The sequence below is a fragment of the Callospermophilus lateralis genome, chromosome 16 (genome assembly GCF_048772815.1).
Source record: "Callospermophilus lateralis isolate mCalLat2 chromosome 16, mCalLat2.hap1, whole genome shotgun sequence".
In the NCBI taxonomy this organism is placed as follows: Eukaryota; Metazoa; Chordata; class Mammalia; order Rodentia; family Sciuridae; genus Callospermophilus; species Callospermophilus lateralis.
Window position 1 is genome coordinate 43,742,211 of NC_135320.1, and position 21,889 is coordinate 43,764,099.

General features: G+C 33.9%; 1 protein-coding gene across 1 annotated transcript in view; it reads left to right on the plus strand.

The window, feature by feature from the left end:
• Window positions 1–17,538, plus strand: part of Ralyl (RALY RNA binding protein like) — a 322,124-nt gene extending 304,586 nt beyond the window's left edge. The window contains exons 6-7 of the mRNA XM_076835768.1: window positions 4,202–4,315; window positions 17,327–17,538. Of these exons, the coding sequence (XP_076691883.1) occupies window positions 4,202–4,315; window positions 17,327–17,538 (326 nt within the window). The remainder of the gene's footprint in view (window positions 1–4,201; window positions 4,316–17,326) is intronic.
• Window positions 17,539–21,889: the final 4,351 nt, after the last annotated feature.

Consider the following 21,889-nt stretch of genomic DNA (forward strand, 5'->3'; position numbering starts at 1 on the left):
TCAAGAATGAAATAAAAGAAAAGAGAGAATTGGATGCACTATTTCCATGTAAGGGATTTTGGTTCTAAAGCATCTATGATGAGGTCAATCCATTAATGTGTCCTGTTTTAGATGAATGACCCCAAATTCCTTCTTTTAAAAACATGATACCATCTGAAATTTGAATAAAAAAATGTATTGATCAGGAATAATTTTTCAGCAATCTGGCTTATTATGAAAAGATAAAGTTTTCATGAAGCACTCTTCTGATTGAGCTCTTCTTAAACCTGTTAATATCAGTTTTAAATAAAGGAAAACAGACTTCAAGCCCAGAACCTCATGATCAGCATCAGGAGCCTCAGTAATCAAAACACATACAGCATGATTTCTGAGATTCATGAATGCCTGATCAGGAGAGTTTTACTCAAACAAGTTATGATTTAACATGAAAAATAGATATGTGATAGAAAAGTCAACAAGCAATAGGTGTGCATAAGAAGGGAAAGCATTCCTAAGTAGTATTCATAAGAGGTATTCATAAGAAGGGAAAGTCATACTCAGTCCTGAAAGATGAGTAGGATTTTCATAGACACTTTTTGGAATAGAGAAATAGTCATTTCTGGGATGGCATGTTTATATAATAATATAAATAATACAAAATAACAATAACACAAATAATAATAGTTTCTGCTTCCATCATTTATTGAACCTAATGATGGTCTTGATGTGGCACTAGGTGGTTTAGCTTTATTGTCTTATTAAATTCTTATAATGATCCTGTAAGGTACAGGGGAGAAGTTAAAGAGATGAAGAAACTTAACTCTGATGGGAATGGAGTTCCCCTTAGTGGAATGGGCTGGCTGAGAAATAAAAACTAAGAGAAATAAAATGGTAAAAAAAAAAAAAAAAAAAAAAAAAAAAAACCAGAATACAGAAAGTCATTGCAAAAGCAGGGGCAGGACAGGCAAGCTGATAGTATGGATGGAGCTTCTAGACAAAATGGAGCCCACACCTGCTCTATTTATATGGGAAAACATGAGAGAGATTCTACAGAATGTTCTTCTCCAAAAAAAGGCTTAAGGTGGGCTGTTCAGTGGTTACACCCATCTCCAGAGCTACTATGAGGAAGGTCATGTGCATTGGGCAATCTGATGCCTTGGAAGAGCCATGGATAGTTCATAGTACCAGGCCTAATGCTTCTTGGCTTCAGGGCGAGAGAAGATCCTCATGTATTTCATGGATGGCTTCCCACACTTAACTGAACCTAATTCTTTACAATTGATTTCCCCTGGGAACATAGATGTAAACTAGTTGATCTGGTTCTATATAACATTTGATTGAATACTGAACAGTTCTGTTCAAATGAAGGATTTGTTAATATGTCAAAACACACTCTGCTGTCATGTATATCCAAAAAGAACAATTTTTTTAAAAAATGAAAGATTTGTTTTGAGCAGACCTTGAATCCAAGTTTAAATAATTTGGTTTGTTTGTGCTTATCATCTTTTTCTATAGAAAATGGAGATATTCCAGAAATCTCCTGTTAAAAAACAAAACCTTATTTATGAGTATTTCTTTGAGAGTTCTATGCAATAGACCAGGCAAATGAACCAAAGGCAGTATCCCAATCAAGAGTGCAATAAAAATGGATAGGACTGTGTTGGACCTAGGATCTCCTTAATCCTGAACATTTATTTTGGGAGGAAAATATCAGAAAGCAAAGTTGCAAAGGCTTTTAAAATTTGAAGATTAGAAATATATAGTTGTAAAATGTGCACCTATTTTAATGGAGTAAGTAAAAACAGTCAATGACTTAATGTAATCCACTGTGCAGTGGGTAAATGAAAAGGAAAGCACAGACAAATTAGAAAGAGCAGTACATCAGGTATAGAGATGACCTATTCCAGGAATTCCATCTGGAATCCAGGTGTAATAAAAAAAAAAAAAAAAAAAAAAAAAAAAAAAAAAAACCAGACCTCCAAATAAAGAAGGGTAGAAAGAGAACTGCAGCCAACTGGGGACCAAGTAGGTACAGACCTTCTTTCAAGGGCAGCACTGAGATACTGAAGTGCAATAAGGAGCCAACTTCCAGAAGAAGCAGCCAAGACTGCTTCAAAATTCACTTTTCTGGACCTTGATAAGTGGTTGTTGATCTCCATTCCAAGAAAGGAGCTGGGCATTCTGCAGACCTGGAGACTCATCTCAGTATTTTTGCGTAAGAGTCAGGAAAGAAATGACAGACCTCTCCTAATTCCCTTGTTTGAAAAGGAGATGATTTCCTTATAAGTTTGAGTAACATTACCTACTTAGACCACAATTTTATGATAACCTGTCTCTGATCTTAAAAAAGTCTTCCTAGAGTCCTAGACATGAGTCAAAACCCAAACCTTGGCTGCCTGGGCACTTATGAGTTCCTACTAGATCTAGAGTCCAGATTTCTTGCTGTTTTCTAATACAGTTTCTGTAATGTGGAATATTGGTGATTTATTAGTTTGTGCTTTTCGAGAGAGATAAATCAATTAAAATTAGTTAACTATGTTCCTGGGCTGAGAAGTGGTTCCACTCCCTTAGAAATATATTCTGGTAGTTTCTAGCCAGTTTCAAGTTTCCTAAACTGAAATCTGTTATAAGATAAAATGTTTTCTATTAAATTTGATAAGCTTAAGTAAAACTACTACATGATATACTTCCATCAAAGGAAATGAGTATCATTCTTCAAAGCAGGATCGATTTGCAAATGTGACAAATGATGTTTTTCAAATTTAGCTGCAATTCAACAATGGTATTTTGATATCTTTGAAATAATTGACATAAAGAGTGATTCTCTATTTTAAACTGTGTTTTATTTCAGTTTGGTACTACATAAATAGAAATATTCCGGAGGGCTCTTATTTCTTGCAGTTTTGCTTTTGTAAACTACTTTGTATCAAAAATTAAAAACTGCTTTTTTAACAAAAAAAAAATCAAAATTTAAAACAAAAAGCATTTTCTCATTTTTATATTGGAAAACATTTGTTCTTCCTTTTGACACTAAATCGTATGATGCATAATAGATCACATGTATTATTTCTCATATTTTAATTGACAAATCTTTATTTCAAGCAACTAGATTACATTTTCTTTGGGTTTTGGTTTTCAAAATTCATGAAGACTTGACAATCAAGCTAAACACTAATTGCTTTTCTTGATAATATCTTTGCTGAGATCATTATAAATCCACTAAATAAAAGCTCAGAGGCAGGTGTTGTTCTACAATAGTCATAACTTTAAAATCTTCCATCTCTGATTGCTGTAGACTCATGGTGAAATTGCCCATTGTTCTCAGAAAACCAAAATAAAAACAATGCAATTTAATATAAATATTTGTATTAATAATGTTAGTAAATAAATAATTGTTGTTTATAAAAATGTAATTATCCTTTAAATATGAGATTGTCTTTTGCTTGATAAAATCATTATTATAGTTTGCAGTGAGTGAGTGTTACCATTTTTAACAACCTCACTTGGCTAAATGAGAAGTTGTCAATCTTATGTTAGCCCCCATTCTCTGTCTTTGAAGCCAGACAAAACACTGAAAATCTAGAATAGAAACTAATGCTATATATGTCAATGGGAACTTCTGTGGATTTTCTTTCATCAAGCCCCAGGTCTTAAAAACCTTATGCATAACCTATTCATTGCCTGATTTTTTAAAGAAAGAATGGGGAAAGAAGCAAATTAGAATTAAAGAGTTCTTTAGTATCTGTGACATTTTCCTTAGAGGATTAATGTTCTATCTTGGTTTCAATCAATACCCAAAGAGCTGGATTTAAAATATCATTGATTGCAGAAATATATATTACAATATAATGCCTCAAAGTAGTATTAGCATACCGGTGATAATTTAAACATTCCTTATGCCAAATCTACCTTGCAATACAGATTTTTCTCCTATTCTCCAGAACTGATTTTGGCATTTAGTTATTTCATAAAATATTTCTAGATTCTGTTATCCCTTTGTATAACCTCAAAGTTTCAGGATCAATTACTTATGACACTGAGAATCCCCATTTATAAATGGCACTGTCTTCCACTATTTCGGGAGCTGATAAAATTGAAAAGTATCCTGTGTAACTTGTAACTTGACAGTCTTGTGAAAATGTGGGGTGCCTTGTGTTGTGTTCTAATTGAACAGTGGCACATTTTATGTTCTGTTGTTTTCTTTTCCTTCTCCCCCTTCTAGTGAAATCAGATGAGCTACAGACAATCAAGAAAGAACTAACCCAGATCAAAACTAAAATTGACTCCTTGCTAGGGCGCCTGGAGAAGATTGAGAAGCAGCAGAAGGCAGAGGCAGGTAAGTGAAGACAATCTGTGGCCACAGACAGGTTGATATTAAACCAATGAAACCATCAATCACAGACACTATAGCCCTGGGGAAACGCTTGCTAAGTTTACTAAAAGTTTAATACAGATACACAAAGTCTTTAAGCTAAGAACTGCAACAATGGGATATGATTTCATTACTTTTAGAAAACAGGAACTAATTTCTCTAACATGTATATGAAAAGGAAAAGTATTTTGATAGCATGCTCAGAAATAATTGGATTATAATTGAAAGCTTATTTTTAATATCAAGTAAACTTTAAGACAACAAAAATCAATAATGCTATCAGACCAAAATAATTTTCATATTTCAATAAATTGACTGGAGCAAAATTTAACAGGTTTCAAAAAATCATTCTAAATCCCAAATCCTGCCATTGCTGCCACCCCATGAAACTTCAGTGCCAAATTTCAGGAATGTGGAGTACAACAGCATGCAGCTAACCACCCACAGGCCAAGTTATTTGATCATGTCCTTTGCAACTTAAAGACCTATCTCCTTTGAATTATCAGATCTTACACTAGCTACATTCTTATACAATTGTAATGCTCTTTTTATGTGGCTACAGATGTTTGAATAATCCCAGACTATGAAAACAGGAATAATAAAGAGCTAGTCCATGGTTTGATGATCTTGTTCTATAAGTCATTAGATATCTCAGAGGCCTCCTTAAAGATGAGGTGGGAGTTAAGAGGAGGTGATAAATTTATGCCTCCTCCAAGTCCAACCCTTATTCCAACCAGCACAACTCTACCTGTATTGCTTTTATATATCAAGATTCCATCATATATACATAAAACAAAATTTACATTAAAAAAATATTCCATATAAGTCTTAATTTGCTGGAAGAGTTTGTGCTCTATATGTGTAATAAGAATTGGAATGCATTCTGCTGTCATATATAACAAATTAGAATAATAAATAAATAAATAAATAAAAATCAATAAACACATAATTCTAAAAGCCATTAATAAATCCCACCTCCACATCTCAAGAAGAGAAAACAAAGGCTCTGGAAGGTAAATTAACTTTTCTATAGTCACATGTCTAGTTAGTGATAGACCTGAGTCTAGTGACCAAATCCAGTGCCCTCCAATTTTTACCTTAATTTCACATTTTCCACTGGGGTTGGTCCCAGTATTTCTCTGAAGTGCATTAGTCAGGTAGCATCTAAATTATGAGAACGGACTGAGACCTCCAGCCCTTGAACTAGAGAAAACAAGAGTCAGCTGGTTTTTAACTCATCATGGGGGTGAGGATCAGAGCTCTCTTCTGGTGGTGAGCCTTACAGGGTTCAAGAATGAAAAAAAGTCAGAAGTCATGGTTATGGTATAGTGGATGCAAGAAATAAAAAGTTTAAATTCTCACCCACCACTTCCTGAATTTCAGTTTTCTCTTTTATAAAATGAGGAATAGTATGACCACCTTACATTGTGAGAAATGAATTAAGTAGCATATGTAAACTGTACAGCACAGTAACCAACCAGAGCTATAGGCTTAATAACTGGAGTTATCAGGGATTATTACCAATACACACAAATATAAGCATATATTTACTACTCCAAGTAGTAAATTTGAAAATCCCTAATTTGAAAATCTGAATTCCAAACTTCAAAATGTTCTGAAATCTGAAACTTTTTAATCACTGTTTTATGCTCAAAAAATTTTGAAATTTTGGGCATTTCAGATTTCAGAATTTACAATTAGGGATTTTCAACCAGTAAAAGTCTATACAAACATTCCAAAATCTAAAATAGTATGAAATTCTTCTGATCCCAACAATTTCAGATATTTTACCTGAACTTTCAAACAGCTCATTTTTACAAAAACACAAGCCATGTCTGTAGCATGTAATAGATTCTCACTAATATTTGCTAAGTTAATATAGATGAGAAACGATAGATAAAATTGTTATCTATCCATCATTTCTGTCTAAAAATTCCTACGATAAATATATTTTTATACTGAGAAAAAATATACTGCCTACACTTCTTAGTAAAGAAATTTAGATTTTGGAAAGTTTTTATATGCTTTTTGTGGCACTAATCAAGTCTTCCTGTAACCGAAATATCATGTGATGTTGCCTAAATCAATATTTCCCTTTGAGGAACTTGTGTGAAATTCATTATTATGTAAAACAACCCTTACAGCAAAAGACTTTGATAACCAATTTGCACTTCAGTTTAAAGGATTATGGAGAACTCATTTAAATATAAATCACCTCAAAGAGAAAAATGTGATCCTTATTCTAACATATTATACTTTCCAGTTCCCTGTAATGAATAATACTTTCCACAGATTTTCTTAGAAGATCATCTATATATGTAACACTAAAATTCAAAACTGTCATCTTACTTTGGCACATGTCTAAATTTTCCCAGTCAAGACAGTTGCTTTTAGAATGATAAGAATTGGTCCTTTTATGTTTATGTCTTTCTTATTTTAACATGGTATGACAAAAACGAATGTATTTAAATTTTGTAACTTCATTCTCTTAGAAATTGTCTCTGGAATAGTATCTATATTTATGGAAATAGGATAATCATATTCTGTATTCTTTATAAAAGTAAATCAGTGTTGTATAGAAAGGGTTAAAACTACATTATGGAAAGTGGAGTGAAATGTGTCCAATTCCCCCTATATACTTAAGGGAGCACTCATTTTAATAATTTATTGAGAATTAATTGGTAGCTAGTATTTATTCTTCATCATGGCTCTTCTGTACACATTTCATTTCCCAATATACTATTAGTCATTTGATAATGGAAGTTTCCAGCATAGATGTAGGAACAGGAGGGAAATGAAGGACCAGAAACAAGACACCACAGGAGATGACAAATTCAAAGCCAGTCTCAGCAACTTAGTGAGGCCCTCAGCAAGATCTGGTCTCAGAATAAAAGATAAAGGGAGGTAGAGATGTGTCTCAGTGGTTAAATGCCCCTGAATTCAATCCCCCAAATAAACAAAAAAAAAAGAAGACATAACAGGACGTGGAGCATGCCCTGAATTCAAGTTTCATAGTATCATATTTTTTTTTCAATGACTTTGGGGCAGGTAGATAACAAGCAAATTTGAGAGCAATTGAAAACTGGGGGCGAGGTGAAAATTTACACTGTTATGATAGAAATACCAATCATTCTCACCTTCAGCTGTCAGATCACTGGGGCAGGATGCTGGAAGAGTCTTAAGTTGGGAACATGAGCAATCCAGGAGTTCCCAGAGAGGTAGTCAACAGGTTACATACAGAAAAAGTATCCTTCTATCTTACAAAACAGCAATGTTTTAATACTCTACTGTAAATGTGAGAAAACAGAGATCACCAAATAGAAGAAATGTAACAAATACTTTTAACCCACCCCCCCCCAAAAAATTAGGAAACAAGTTGTACAGAATAAAACTTAAAAACATGAAAAAACATTGATTAATACTTCGAGAGAAATAAGAGAAGACACTATATTCATGAAATAAGAACACAAAACTATAAAACTGAGGATTTAGAGGGCAGGTTAAAGAGCTTTTAGAAATTAGTATAACATAAATAAACAATTCAATACAGGGATTGAAATGCAAAATTGGAGAAACTGTTCCAGAAAATAAAATAATAAAATAGAGATGGACAATAGGAAGGAAAGAATATGAAAATTACAGGATTAATATCAGAATAACAGGATTCCAGAAATAAAAGAGGAGAAGTACCATTAAAAGAATTTTTCAGGAAAAAAAGAAATATCAAAACTAAAGGAAATAGGGCCTGGGCTGTAGCTCAGTGGTAGAGTGCTTGCCTAGCATGTGTGAAACACTGTGTTCAATTCTTAACACCACATATAAATAAAATAAAGGTACATTGACAACTAAAAAAATATTTTAAAAAATGAAACTGAAGGAAATAGTTAACTAGATTAAAAAGATCTACCAGATACCTGAAAATAGATGTACATCCAAGCATGTAATTGTAATATTGCAAAACAGGGAGACAAAAAGATTCTATAAACATCCAGTGAAAAATAAAGAGGGGAGGAAGGAGAGAACAGTGTTCAGATAAAGAAGTAGGAATTAGAAAGCCTTACATAGAGTCTTTCAACAGCCACACCAAAAGCTACAAGGCAATGAAAACATGATGTTTTACAGTGGAAAGTCCCTTTAGTTGGTGTTTCCTGGTTAGTTATGCTTTAGTGTTTCCTAGGCTGTGTCCGTTCTGAGTTGAGTTTCATTTACTTCCATAGGAACCAAAGGCATGGAAACTGTCTCAGTTAATTATTTTAATGCACCCTTCCTGTGAAAAGAATTGAGAAATGCACTTCACCAAAACAAAGAAAGAGGGAAGCATGGCTTTTCTAAAGTAAGGAATCCAAGGGTGGGTGGTAAAGGGACTCATCAGAAGATAAAGAAGATTCCAGAAGATAAGCTGTGCAAAAGACCGAGAAGGAAATGAGTCCAGATCAGTATTTCATGCAGGCTCTGGAAGACCTTTATAAGACAAGGACTTTGATTGAGTAACTAGTGAGTAGGAGAGTAAATTGGTTGAGATGAAATTTACACACTGAGGGAGGGAGGGTTAAATTTGCATAAATACATAAAGAAATAGTAGGGAACTAATTTTTTATTCCTAAGCAGTTTCTAATTCTAAATAAAGTAAATTATTGTTCAGGAAAGAAAAACTATTCATTTTATGATAACAACTTAGCTGTGCAAAGTATCTCCAAAGTTCAAATTATGCAAAAACTGGAAACTGATCTAATCAGATTTACGTTATTACAATCTAGGGATATGAGAACTGAGTGGCAATTGTAGGACCAATACCTGAATCCATAGTTTCCTAAAAGTAATGTCAACAGATAATGTATGAAGCTGGTCAAGAAGCAGCCAAGTCATTGAGCAATGTGAGGGCCTATTTTATTTTTTTTATTGATTTTTTAAATAAATGACAGCAGAATGCATTACAATTCTTATTACACATATATAGCACAATTTTTCATAATTCTGGTTGTATATAAATTATGTTGACACCAATTTCTCTTCATACATGTACTTTGGATAATGATGTCTATCACATTCTACCATCCTTGTTGATTCGCAAGGGCCTATTTTAAAAGCATCAGCCAAGTGAGTAAAAAGTCTTTAAGGAGCTTGTATGGTGATCAGATAGGAAAAGCAGACTGCTATTTTCCATAATAGAATTATTTAACTACAAAATCCTAATAGAAATATTTAACTACAAAGAATCATATATTTTTAAAGAAGCTAAGTTTAAGGGAGGAAAAAAATGGAGTCATCTTCAGCAACAGGATCAAAACTTATCCAAGGGCTTACTGGAGAGCTTTTTGTACCTATCCCTCATCTGTGAAAGCAATTTTGCTCTGGACATAGCCAGGAAGATTTCACTGAGACTTGCCAAAAAAAAAAAAAAAAAGAGCTAGAATGCCATCCATAAAATCAGGGGGACTTTCTAGTGTTAGAAGAGCTGATGGAAAATTATTGGAGGACATAAAGGGAGTGAGATGGGGGTATGTGATAGGGAAATTGTATTTGCTAATTGGCTCTTAACAAAGAGAGAATGAGGCCCTATTTTCCTTGATGATTGTATGTCAAAAAGATGGCTCCTTGAACTGAAGGAAAATGTTTGTGGGTTGTAAAAGATACACACCTCAAATGGACAGAAAAAGAACTTAAAATTTCAAGTGTTCTAAAGTAAATATTTTCTGAGAAGGCAAATGTGACAGGCAAGAAACCTGTCTAAAGTTTAATCAAGTAGAGGGGAACATGAAAGTCATTTTGGTACTAACTCAATTACACTCTTTGAAATTGAACTCTTTCTCTTCACTTTCCCATTAAAATATACTCTTCGGTCTGCGTCCTGTCTCTGTCAGATTTGCTGTTACATAAATTCTACCAATCAAGTTGCCATCCTCAGCAGCAGCATCTATTCCAGCTGTAGCTTGTGTTTCCAAATCTTACCTGGGATATCTTTTTACTCTACCCCTTCTCTCTATTCCAAGGCTACTGCCAGTACATAAATGCTTCTCTTCTCTCACATGGTCTGTTAGACTCACATTATTTTTAATAGCTTTATTGAGTCATATTTCACATAGAATAAAATTTACTCATTTCAAGAGAATAATTCAATGACAGTAATTTTACTGAGTGGTGCAGCCATCACCACAAATCAGCTAGGACATTTTCATTCCCCTAAGCATTGCCTTTTTAGCTGGTCTCTCCGATTCTAGTTTGTTTCCTCTCCGATTCATCTTCCTTATGACAAGTAGATTTACATTACTAAAACATCAAAGGCTCCAGACAAGAGGGAAACAGAGCTAGGTTCACATCCCACTAGAGACTCACTTCAGTGTACCCACTGCCTGAAATTTGGAAAAGACTTTATGAAATGTATAAAATAAGAAAATAATATCTCTCTCAAAATGGCAAGATTTAAATAAGCACAGCATCTTAGTAATTTTTGAAATTATTTTGTATTGAATTTGTGGACACCTCAACAACCTGGAATATTTCATGCGAACAACTCTGAGGCTATATGCTCAAAGCATGTACTTATGTAACTGATGTTTTAATCTAAAAGCATTCCTCCTATGTATTTTTTTCTAAAATTTATTTATGTGGTTGTTAGTAACACCATCCAAAGTAACACCATTTATAATAAAATGCATGTTTCTAAATGGAACTTATTAGAATCATTGAACTCAATTCATATTATATGCAGGTGTTGTAACAAATTATTTTTAAAATACAGTTTTATACTGATATTCAAAAACAGTGATTCCAGGATACTAGCTTGGCTGCAATAAATAATAGGACTGTTTTTATATCAACATTATTTCCAACCATCTGCTAAGTACAATTCAGCTAGTAATTATCTAGCAATTAAGCCAGCATGTCAAAAAACTTAATTGCCAACTCAACCAATTTTCAGAGTTACATTAATGATAATAGCTATGCAGCAAACTCAATTTAATAAAAATGCTTTGAACATAAATCCCAACAATTCTAACTTGTTTTCTGAATCATATATAGCTTTTGAAGTAGAAATGAGATGTGCAGAATAATATTTGAATATGAGGATTAAAATTTAATATCAAATTCTTTCCTTTCAAGACTTTTTAAAGCCTTAGGCATTTTCCCCTTAAACAGAAATACCTGTCATTTGCTCTTTTTTTTTCCTTCGATAGTCATTGTTTAGCTAAAACCTGTGCCCCTAACTAAACAGACTTCTTCATCCTTGGACTTAAAGATTGTCTGGTTACTGAAGAAATTCAAAGCATTCTTCTGGTATGTCAAATAAGGCATTTTTTTTTCCAGAGATATATTAGAAAATAGCCCAGACAATTGAATCAGGAATTCTTAAGGTAAAATTCCAACTCTTGCACCTATTATTGTGTGACCATAGGCACTTTCTGAACTTAATTATGCCTCAGTTTCCCTGTATATAAAATGATAAATAAGGTTGTACTGTAGTGTGTTGCAAGGACTAAAATTGATGCGGATAAAGTCAGCACTTTATAGGCATTCACTAACTTGCAGTCATTATAGTCCTCTTTTTCTATGAAATTTATAATGTATATAGTATTAGAGTTATGTAGTAGGCATAAACTGCCAGCATTTTAGGTTCTAATCCACTTTTTATAAATAAATCTAATGCAAACTCTCATCTCCACTCACAAAACAAATGCTATGGCATCCATCACTTTGACTTAAAGCAGCCAACGGAGACCCCAAAAGATACCACCATTCAAAAGCAGCCCTTCTCCCAAAAGCACTTGAAGACTTCACATTTTATTTTTCTCTTGAAGACTTGTCAATATAATCATGAATATTGTTTGTATAAGAAAATTTCAGATCTCACATTTCACTCTGACTTCATGGGATTTTCCTAGAGAATATATCTGGCAGGTTTTCTCTCAACTTTGAGTTCATACTTTTTCTAGCATGATGCCAAATTTAATTGTTATTTTGACTTTATGGGAAAAATTTTTGACATTTATTTTCATTATTTGATTTAACACAATTCATGAATAAATTCAGCAAATGTTTAATTTGTGCATAAAGCTAGGAGCCGCCAGGGATACAAAGACAAATAAAAATATTTCTGCCCCAGAGAAGCTCTGGTAGCAGATACAAATGCACATACACACACAAACACAAGCACACTTATAGTCACACATTCACATAATACAAAGTAGAATTATGCAGATAAAAACAATGTTATACAGTATAAAATGAATAAGCAATATTACTCATTTCAAATAGAAATAAAATTAGATATTCATTAAAAATAGAATAAGCTGCTTTGTTTCGATTTCAGCAAAATAATTATTTGATCAAAATTTCTTGTTAAACTACAAACCAACATGTGCTTTCATGTGTGATTTTATTCATGGAATTCATCATTTTTTAGTGATTACAACATTTCCCAGTGAGGTGATGACAGTCTATGTTGACTACATTTACCAAAGTGCAGGCTGATTATATTTCTGTTAAACTCTTACAAAACAATTACCAGAAACAATTACAATTATAATTAAAACTTCTTTCCCCTCAACCCAGATAATGTCTTCCAAGCATTTAGCTTTCAAGTTAATGAACAAATGAAAAAGGATAACTTACAAGATTTTTTGCATTTGAAAGTATTAACACACCACTGCCTTTAAATTATACTATCAAAAGATTTATATGTGTGTTGTATGTGAATACAAAAAACAGACAGCAATTTAATACTTTATGATTGTCTAAACATAGACATCAAGAGGTCATGTCAAAGCCAAAATTATCTTTGTAATGTATCCTTAAAGATCAGTACAGATGAGTAATTTTGATGTGAATAATTTGTCTATATCTATTGAATAATCAACATAGATTCAACACAAGAACTATTTTGAGCCTTTTATTAATATGTTTGCGTGGCCTTTACAGTTTAAAAGCACATTCACATCTTTTCCCTCATTCCAAAGCATAACAACTCTTCAAAAATAAAGGTGATTTTTATGTTCAGCTTTTATAGAAGAAAACTGCAGTTAATAGGACCAGTTATTAGCAGAAGTGTGGACACTTTTCCTGAATTCTTTGTAATACCTTTTGTTATCTCTTCTATGTATAAAGTATTCAGTGATGGGTACAGAGCACATCAAAATGTTTCTGCATAACTAAACTGTATTGCTCTTGTCTGATTGCAAAAGATGGGCATCTGTATTGCCCCCTTTGAGTGTGGCTATGACCCTGTAAGGAAATAGGTCAAATTTTCAGGGAGTTTAAACTCTAATAAGAAAATGGTGAAACAAAAACATCCTATAAGACAGCATTTGATTGGGGCTTTGGTTGATCATAAAAGCAGGAATTATATTCAGCTAGAAAGACAGAAAAGTCAGCTTGGATTTCGAAGATAACTGAAACAAATTGATAGATGAAGCCAAATGAGGACTATGCCTCTTCAAAGTCTGATCTTAGATGGGTTCTTTGAAAATCTGCTATGCTTTCTTGGCCAGAGATTTTACTAGAGAAAAAAAAGAAATATTATTTTTCAACATTAAAAATAAATATTTCTGAAATCATTAGAGATGGATTGGGTATGCCAGACCAAAGGACTTTTTAATAAACGTCAGTCTTCAACAAAACACTTAGGTGTCATAAGGAAATGATAAATATCGTGGCCTATGTTGAAAAAGTTTGGCTTTAGGAAAATTATAAAATTCAGAACACTTTTTACCATATGGAATTACAATTGTCCAATCCCAAACCTCCATCCCTCTGTCTTTTGTGAAGTACTAACACAAGGTCTTGATAGCTGGGACATTCTGAACAGCAACACAGTGATCTAAACTATAAAGAAGACCAAATGATGAGCACAAAAAGCACTGTTAGAAGAAAGAGTGGAGAGTCAAACCCAGAGTAGCCAAATGCTTTTTTAGTCCATAAGATTAGCAATAGTAGAGGTAACAGAGTAGAGTAGGAGGTGAGATTAATGTCATATAATTCAGACCTTCTTAGTGTTCAAGGTAGTCAGTCCATCATCAGTGGATGCTGGTTATAGGTGTGTGGGTAGATTAGCCTAAGGTCTGGAATCATAGACAGCAATGACACATGGAAGAGAAATGAACAACACCTATAATTCTCAATAGGAGTTAAATTAAGGAGGTTTTGTATCTCTGTATCTCTTTCCTAATTTCCCTTCCTTTTAATCTAGATACCTGAGTCATCTTCTTTAGATTAACCATTTTTTTTAACTCACTATTTTCCAACTCAATTTGGATAATAATTTTCTAGATTTAGAAAAAAAAATCTTGGTTAGATTTTGCAATAGTCACTTTATAGACTTCCTAGGAATCTTGTGCTAAAAGTTACATAGACTTCAAAGAAAAGGGAAGAATTTACATTACTGTACTTATTTCCATTAGTACACTTGTACACATACATGAAGATAAGAAGTATAGGCTTCAAAGCAGAATTTACTTACTTGCTATATTAGTCATGTTGTTTTAAGGAAAAATATGAAGCTAATAAACTGGTAGGAAAACATCCATGAATATATAATTTGTGTCTATGTATATGAAATAAATACCTTTAAGAGAAAATCAAAAAAGCCCAGGTTTTGTTCATTGTTAGATTTTTCTCACTGTGACCAAAACTATCCAACAAGAACATCTTAAAGGAGGAAAAGTTTAGTTGAAGCTTATTATTTCAGAGGTTCAGTCCAAGTTGGCGGACTCCATTGCTTTGGGCCTGATGTGAGGCAGCAAATCATGGCAGAAGGATGTGGTTAACAAAAGCTTCTCAGTTCATGGCAGCCAGGGTAGCAGAGTGAGAAGCCAAGGACAAGATATTGTCTGTGGCCACACCCCCAGTTACCTATCTCCTCTATCCACACCCTACCTGCCTATAGTGGTCCACCTAGGAGTTCATTCAAATTAATCCATAAAATGGATTAATCCATTAATGAAATTACAGCTCTCATAAACTAATCATTTTATCTCTGAATGTTCCTGTATTAACACATGAGCTTTTCAGGGGACACCTCATATCCAAACTATAACAATTATTTTACAAGGATGACCCTTGTAATTATTTTTAACCTTTGTTAAATTCACCAGCTCTTTTCCTCTTCTGAAACAAAGCTTCATCTCCACAAGTTTTCCCACTGTCACTCCCTGATATGACCAGGCCTTTTGTTCTGTTCTCACCATTGTTACTATTGTTGAGACTTCAACACATTCACAATGAAGAACACACTGTCTCCTTTTTGTATGTAATAATAGTACACATTTATTCAGTCCTGAATGGTTTGCAAACTATTTCCAAAATATAAGCTTTGTTCATTCTCACAGCAAATCCCAGAGGTAGATATTTTTATAAATATTTTTGTATAGATGAGAAAAGAGTGACTTAATGTGCTTAATCACCTGATCAAAAGGCCAAAATATAGTCTCAAATCCGAAGTCCATAGTTCCACTGGTAACTGAACTAGCAATGAAATCCTGTCCTCTGATAGTAGGGCCAGGGAATACCCCACCCTACCGTCTTAGTTTCAACAAACTATATTATTTGAAGCAGTAAAATATAAAAATGCATAGATACACATTTATTTAGAGAAATAATTATTATTACTAACTTAAACAACTTACAGGAACAATATTTGCTAATTTATACATATTTTATCAGCATTTGTTGACTCACATATTACTCATATCTGAAGTTTTATGCTGAGTCAAAAATTATATAATCAATGCTTATTTTTCTTCTAACTTGCATCATGAAAAAAATGAGGAATTAAGAGCCCAGACTCTTTTGACTCTATAAATTATCTTTATTGCCATAAAACATCAACAAATAAGCTCAAAATATAACATCTTTTAAAATTCAAATCAAATGATGGAATGATATTCTGGTAAAATAACAATAATCAAAATGAATAGAAACACCCAGCTTTTAAGATAGTTGTAAATACGTGGGAATAAGTTAGAGAAGAAGTATGAGATGATCTCATTTCTTCAATATCCAGTGCATCCTGATACTTTTAGAGGAAATGAAAACCAACCACCATGGGAAATAATTGCTGCACCATCAGTATGATTTCCGTCACGTGGGCTTCTGTAAATGCAGTGCGCGGATCCTGGCAATTAGAGGGGATCCTGTAAACGAAGTGTGTGGCTTCACTTGTCGAGCACTTATTATTGGCAAGTCACTATACTAACAGTTTGATTTACTGCTACAAACCCTGAGAGTCTGAGAAGCATTCATCCTAATCGTAGGAAAGAGAAAACTGAAGCTCAAAAAGGGTGTATCATTTCCCCTGAGCACAGCATCACAAAGCCATTAAATGGTGACATTGGACTTGGAACCTAGTTGTCTGACACCAGGATTTATGCTCTTAACCATTGCAGTTAATCACATCTGCCAACATCATTTAGACTTTAAATTTCAGAGAATTGTTCACATAAATATGTCAGGTAAAGAAAACATAATTATTTTTGTACTTTTGTTCTCAGTAAGGCTCTTTTTTCCCCTCTTTTCCCCTTAGGTTTGAATTTATCAATAAGATTCCCTTAGGTTTGTTCTAGAATAAGATTGTTCTATTCTCCTTCCTTGAGTGAACAATTTCTATCTTATACATGATTTTTGCCCTTTGTTTTTGATGCTTTCCTTTCAGAGAGAATATCACTCTTAAAAAGGACTGCCTAGAAAATAAAGGAGTAAGAAAGATCCATGTTTTTATATAAATCTTTATTTATATACTACTACCATTTAGATTCCCTAATTTTTGCTAATTCCATTAAATAATGAATATACTAACATGCAAACCCCCATAGACATGTGTACACAGTTTACATGATCTAACAAATTCAACTGAAAATATAATATTACCTTACCTTCTAACATGCCTTAAAACATACAGAATTTACCCATTCATGGTTTTTCATGGTTTATCCAAATGACTCCTGAGCAAGTCAAGGTAGTAGTCATTTGCTTTCTTCCCCCTAGAAGCTCAGAAGAAGCAGTTGGAAGAGACTATAGAGCTGATCCAAGATGAATGTGTGTCAGAGAATGCAGATCACTCTACAGAGGAGCCTGCTGAAGGAGGGCAAGATGCGGATGGAGAAGAGATGACTGATGGGATAGAGGAGGACTTCGATGAAGATGGGGGTCATGAGCTGGTAGGAACTAATTGTTTGGTGAACACATCCACTGGGTAACAGCACCAGCATGTTAGCAACACATTCATTCTAAAATGAGAATTAAATCATTGGGGGTTCATTTCTTCTTATATGCATATATTCAAGGGAACATCAGTATAGTGCCTTGTGCATAATAAGTGCTCGACTTCAAATATGAGGGTGTAAAAAATGAATAATATAAATATTACATATTTGCTTAGTTCTAAAGTTCCAATGACAATTGTCTATACTAGTTGTGTGGTCAACAGGCCTCTGTATAGTCTTTTTACTAAGATGACCCCTGAGTGTGTGTTGAACTCATCATTTCCAGTGTCTGTGCTGCTTGGTAATCTGTCATTATGATCTGGGAATTTAGATATGACTTGATTTTTTATATTTTTTTCCTCTCAATGTTCTAATCACTATACTGCTCATTTTTAATCACCCTTTCCTGCATAAACACACAAGGGACTTGGTAAATATATGCTGATTAGGCTGTTATTTCTCATATTTTATCAACCATGAAATTAAATATACTATCTCAAAGGACCTGACTAATAAAACAGTACATGGGCAACTGTGTGTGTGTGTGTGTGTGTGTGTGTGTGTGTGTGTATCTCAAATACCTATAGATTGATGATATAAAACTTAGATTGTCCTAGGTACTACAGCTTCCAATTTATTTTAATACCTATGTTACTTAAGTAATTTTGTAAGATATCTGTCGCTATTGTTCTGGGATGGTAATAAACTCGTTCACAGTTGTAAATACAGCCTAATTTTACAGAATTCTATACTGACTTCGAACATTCCAGTTCTACCTAAATTTCATGGCAACTTTAAACTTTTCAAATATGAGCTTTGAACAACCCACTTCTATTTCTACAAAATTCTGCTTCAATTTGAGGGACTTAAGTACCATTTTTAGAATTAGATTAATTTCAGGAATATGTTCATTAAGCACTAGAATGAAGGACAAAGAAACTCCTCAGCTTTAATTCTACAACAGGACTTTCTTCAACTCATTTTAATCCAACTTCTGGTTCAGCATTCCATTGTGGCTCGTCTTCCAGGAGGACTTTATGTTGTCATTCCCGATGGATACCTCTCTGATTTTATTTTAATTTACTTCTCAGCAGGATTTTACATAGCTAGCCTCTTCTGTCTTCTGAGAAATTTTCATAATTACTAGTCTCTCATTTTCAGTTTCTTATGCTAGAAATGTTCCCTTCATATTTTCACTTTAAATACTGGAATAGCTCAGAACAGAATACCAGAGCTTTCCATATTATCTATAGGACAAGGATTCCTAAATCTGCATCATTATTACTACTGCCTGTCCCCACATAGATTTCCAGTAAACTATTGAAACAATATGGCCAGAAAAAGAAGCAGAGGAAGAAGAAGAATTGGGGTCCTCCCACTTCCCACTATCTTATTTTTTTCCTAGTCTTCCTCATTCTGGCAAATAGCATAGCCATCCACACAGATTATTTATTGTTTACCCTGTGCTTCCTGTTCATTCTTTCAAATCATAGCCCAAAGCTAGTTACTACTCTGTTGCATTCCCAAAAAGGGAAATAAAAAGCACAAATCTTTTCTCTCCTGAAAGACGGAATATAGATTTGAAGAGCAACAATGCAGTACAATATTCACTAGGAGGCAGAAAAGAGAGCTGGCATCCACACGCCCTGGTGGCGGCTCAAGGCAAATGGCTCAAGAATGCCATCCTGAGAGAATGAATGTGAAACTACTACAGGCACAGAATCAAAGCAGATCCAGCAAAATGAGCTGGGAGAATGACTTAGAGTGATGGTCTCCCTTGTGAAACAGGACACAACACAGCTTGTGCAGACAACATCTAGTCCTAACCACCTAGAGAAATTATTTCCATGAAGCAATCTCTTCAGTGAACATTTTGGGAACCCATTGCATGTGAATTGAGTGAGAAGGAGGAGTCAGGAGAAAGAGAAGAGGAGCAGGAGAAGGAGGGGGAGGAGGAAGAGTAGGGGGAGGGAGAGGAGGAGGAGAGGGGGAAGGAGGAGGACAGGAAGAGAAAGAAGGAGAAGTAAAAGAAGGCAAAGATAACTAAAACGATTACAAATTATTGCTTTAAGGGTGGAATGCAATGTTTGAGAAAAGGGTTTCTTTTGTGTCAAGTAGTTTAGTGTCTTATAGAGAAATGAACTTATTTTCCTCATCTGTAAAAAATAGACTTAGAGTTGATAGTTTATACAAAACTAGTCAAGGCTAAAAGACTGTGATTCTGTCATGATCTAAATCCATATATTTTATTAGTGCATAGAAATCAATATTCAAATTTACTTAAAATTGAAATATGTATATTGATACACTAGGTATACAGTGTCAAATCACTACTATGTTCCTATTTCTCAATAAATCTATTAGCTAATCTTTATCAATGGATGATTGATGAATGGCACTGAGACTTGTTCTTTGGGAATAAAGAAGGAAAATCATGTTTTTCCCTCAAAAAGGATGAACTCACTGAAGATAAAGGTCACAGACCAAAATTACAAGATAGTATAAATGGGGCAGTGGGAATAAGAGCAATATGGGAGATATGGCTTACAGGTAGAAATCACACGTAGCTGGCATGGTCAATAAGGACTTCCTGATAGAAGTGGGATTGGAACTTTACCTCGAATGATACCAAATTAAAGAAACAGCAAGTGTTAATTAATATCAAGGAAAGAATTTAACCTTTGTTGCACTCAGATCATTTTATGGAAGATATATATGAAATTCAAAATGCATTGGATATTTTATATGATAGGCAAATAGGTAGGTAAGTAGATAGGCAGATAAAGAAATATTTTTTAAAATAAAACTCCTGTCCAGGTGCTGTGTTGCATGAATGTAATCCCAGAGAGTCTGCAGGCTAAGGCAGGAGGATCAGTAGTAGTTCAAGGCCAGCCTTCATAGTTTAGTGAAGCCTTAAGCAACTTAGTGAGATACTGTCTCAAAATAAAAAAATAAAAAGGGATGGGGATGTAGCTTATTGGCAAAGCACTCCAGAGTTCAATCCCCAGTTCCAAAAACAAAGAAAGAAAGTAAAACTACTAGCAACTTCACAAGCTTTTCTATTGTCTTTACTCATTTCCACCAAATTTGTGTTTCTCTTTGTTTAAAATAACATAGTCCAAAATAAAAGTGGTCTAGGTCATAACAAAATACTATAATAATAGCATAAAAATAATAATATATATTTGTATATAGTATAATAATATATAATATATAGTATAATAATATATAATAATAGTAAGTGCTTAGGACCCTGCTAATTCAAAATGACCAATGAACCCTCCTCAGCTGTGCAAGAAAAGGCTACTACAGAGTAGCCTAGAGTAACAGTCTAGAACACCACAGAGCTCCCAGGTATGTTATGGAGCTTTGCAGAGGCTAATCTTGGGATTTCCTAAGCTAAATTTTTTGTCAACTTAGATCCAATACCTTGAGTGCTTGCTTAAAATGATGATATAGATCATCTAGGGAAACTGCCCAGGACCCTGTACTTTGATCAGGCTGAAGTTTAAAACTAAAACATCAATTCACAAAGGAAACTACAGACAAGTGAAATATTTAAATGAATTAGGAGAAGTTGAGTTATTTTGAATTGTACTTGTAATGACTTTTGCTTTTGATTACTATACCTAATCAAATCAGGCAAATCTAGTAAGAATCCACAGTAGAATAATCTTGCTGGATTGTATAATACTTAGGTATGCAAACTGAGTACTACATTGTAATGCATCTTTCAGGATTTAAGAAAGCATTCAACTAAGCAGTAAGTCACCTGAGTTTACTAGCTATTGAATTTCTATGCACATTGGGGAAGGTCTGGACCACAAATCTAATTCCTGCAATTGAAGAGAACTCAAAGTAAACATTCTGGTGAACCATTGAAAAACTGGAATGCATAAAACATTCTGATCAATATTCGCTTTCTTTATGATCAAAACTGAAAATGTCTCCATCTTTTTGAAACCTTTTGTTCCTTTTCTAACGAAAACCTTCACCTGAATGTCCCTCTTATCAACTGTGCTTCAATTTATTTTTTTATCATTTAGACTGAATGCTAGCTAGAGAATAAACAAGAGCTTGTGGGACATGTTCCCAAAAGGTAGTACTACACAAATTCATTAGATGTATAAATCACAAGAAAGCCAGAAACTGGTTACTGAATCTTTGATTTGGGACATATATTTCAGCACCACATCCAACAACTAGAACTCTGTCGATACATCATATGCTATCTCTCTGTTCTCCTTACAACAAATATTGAGGGCTTACAGAAAACCATTTCATAATTTGGATGGAGTTAGGGATAGTATGAACAACCATAGTGCATGTGTCCCCTACAAATGGC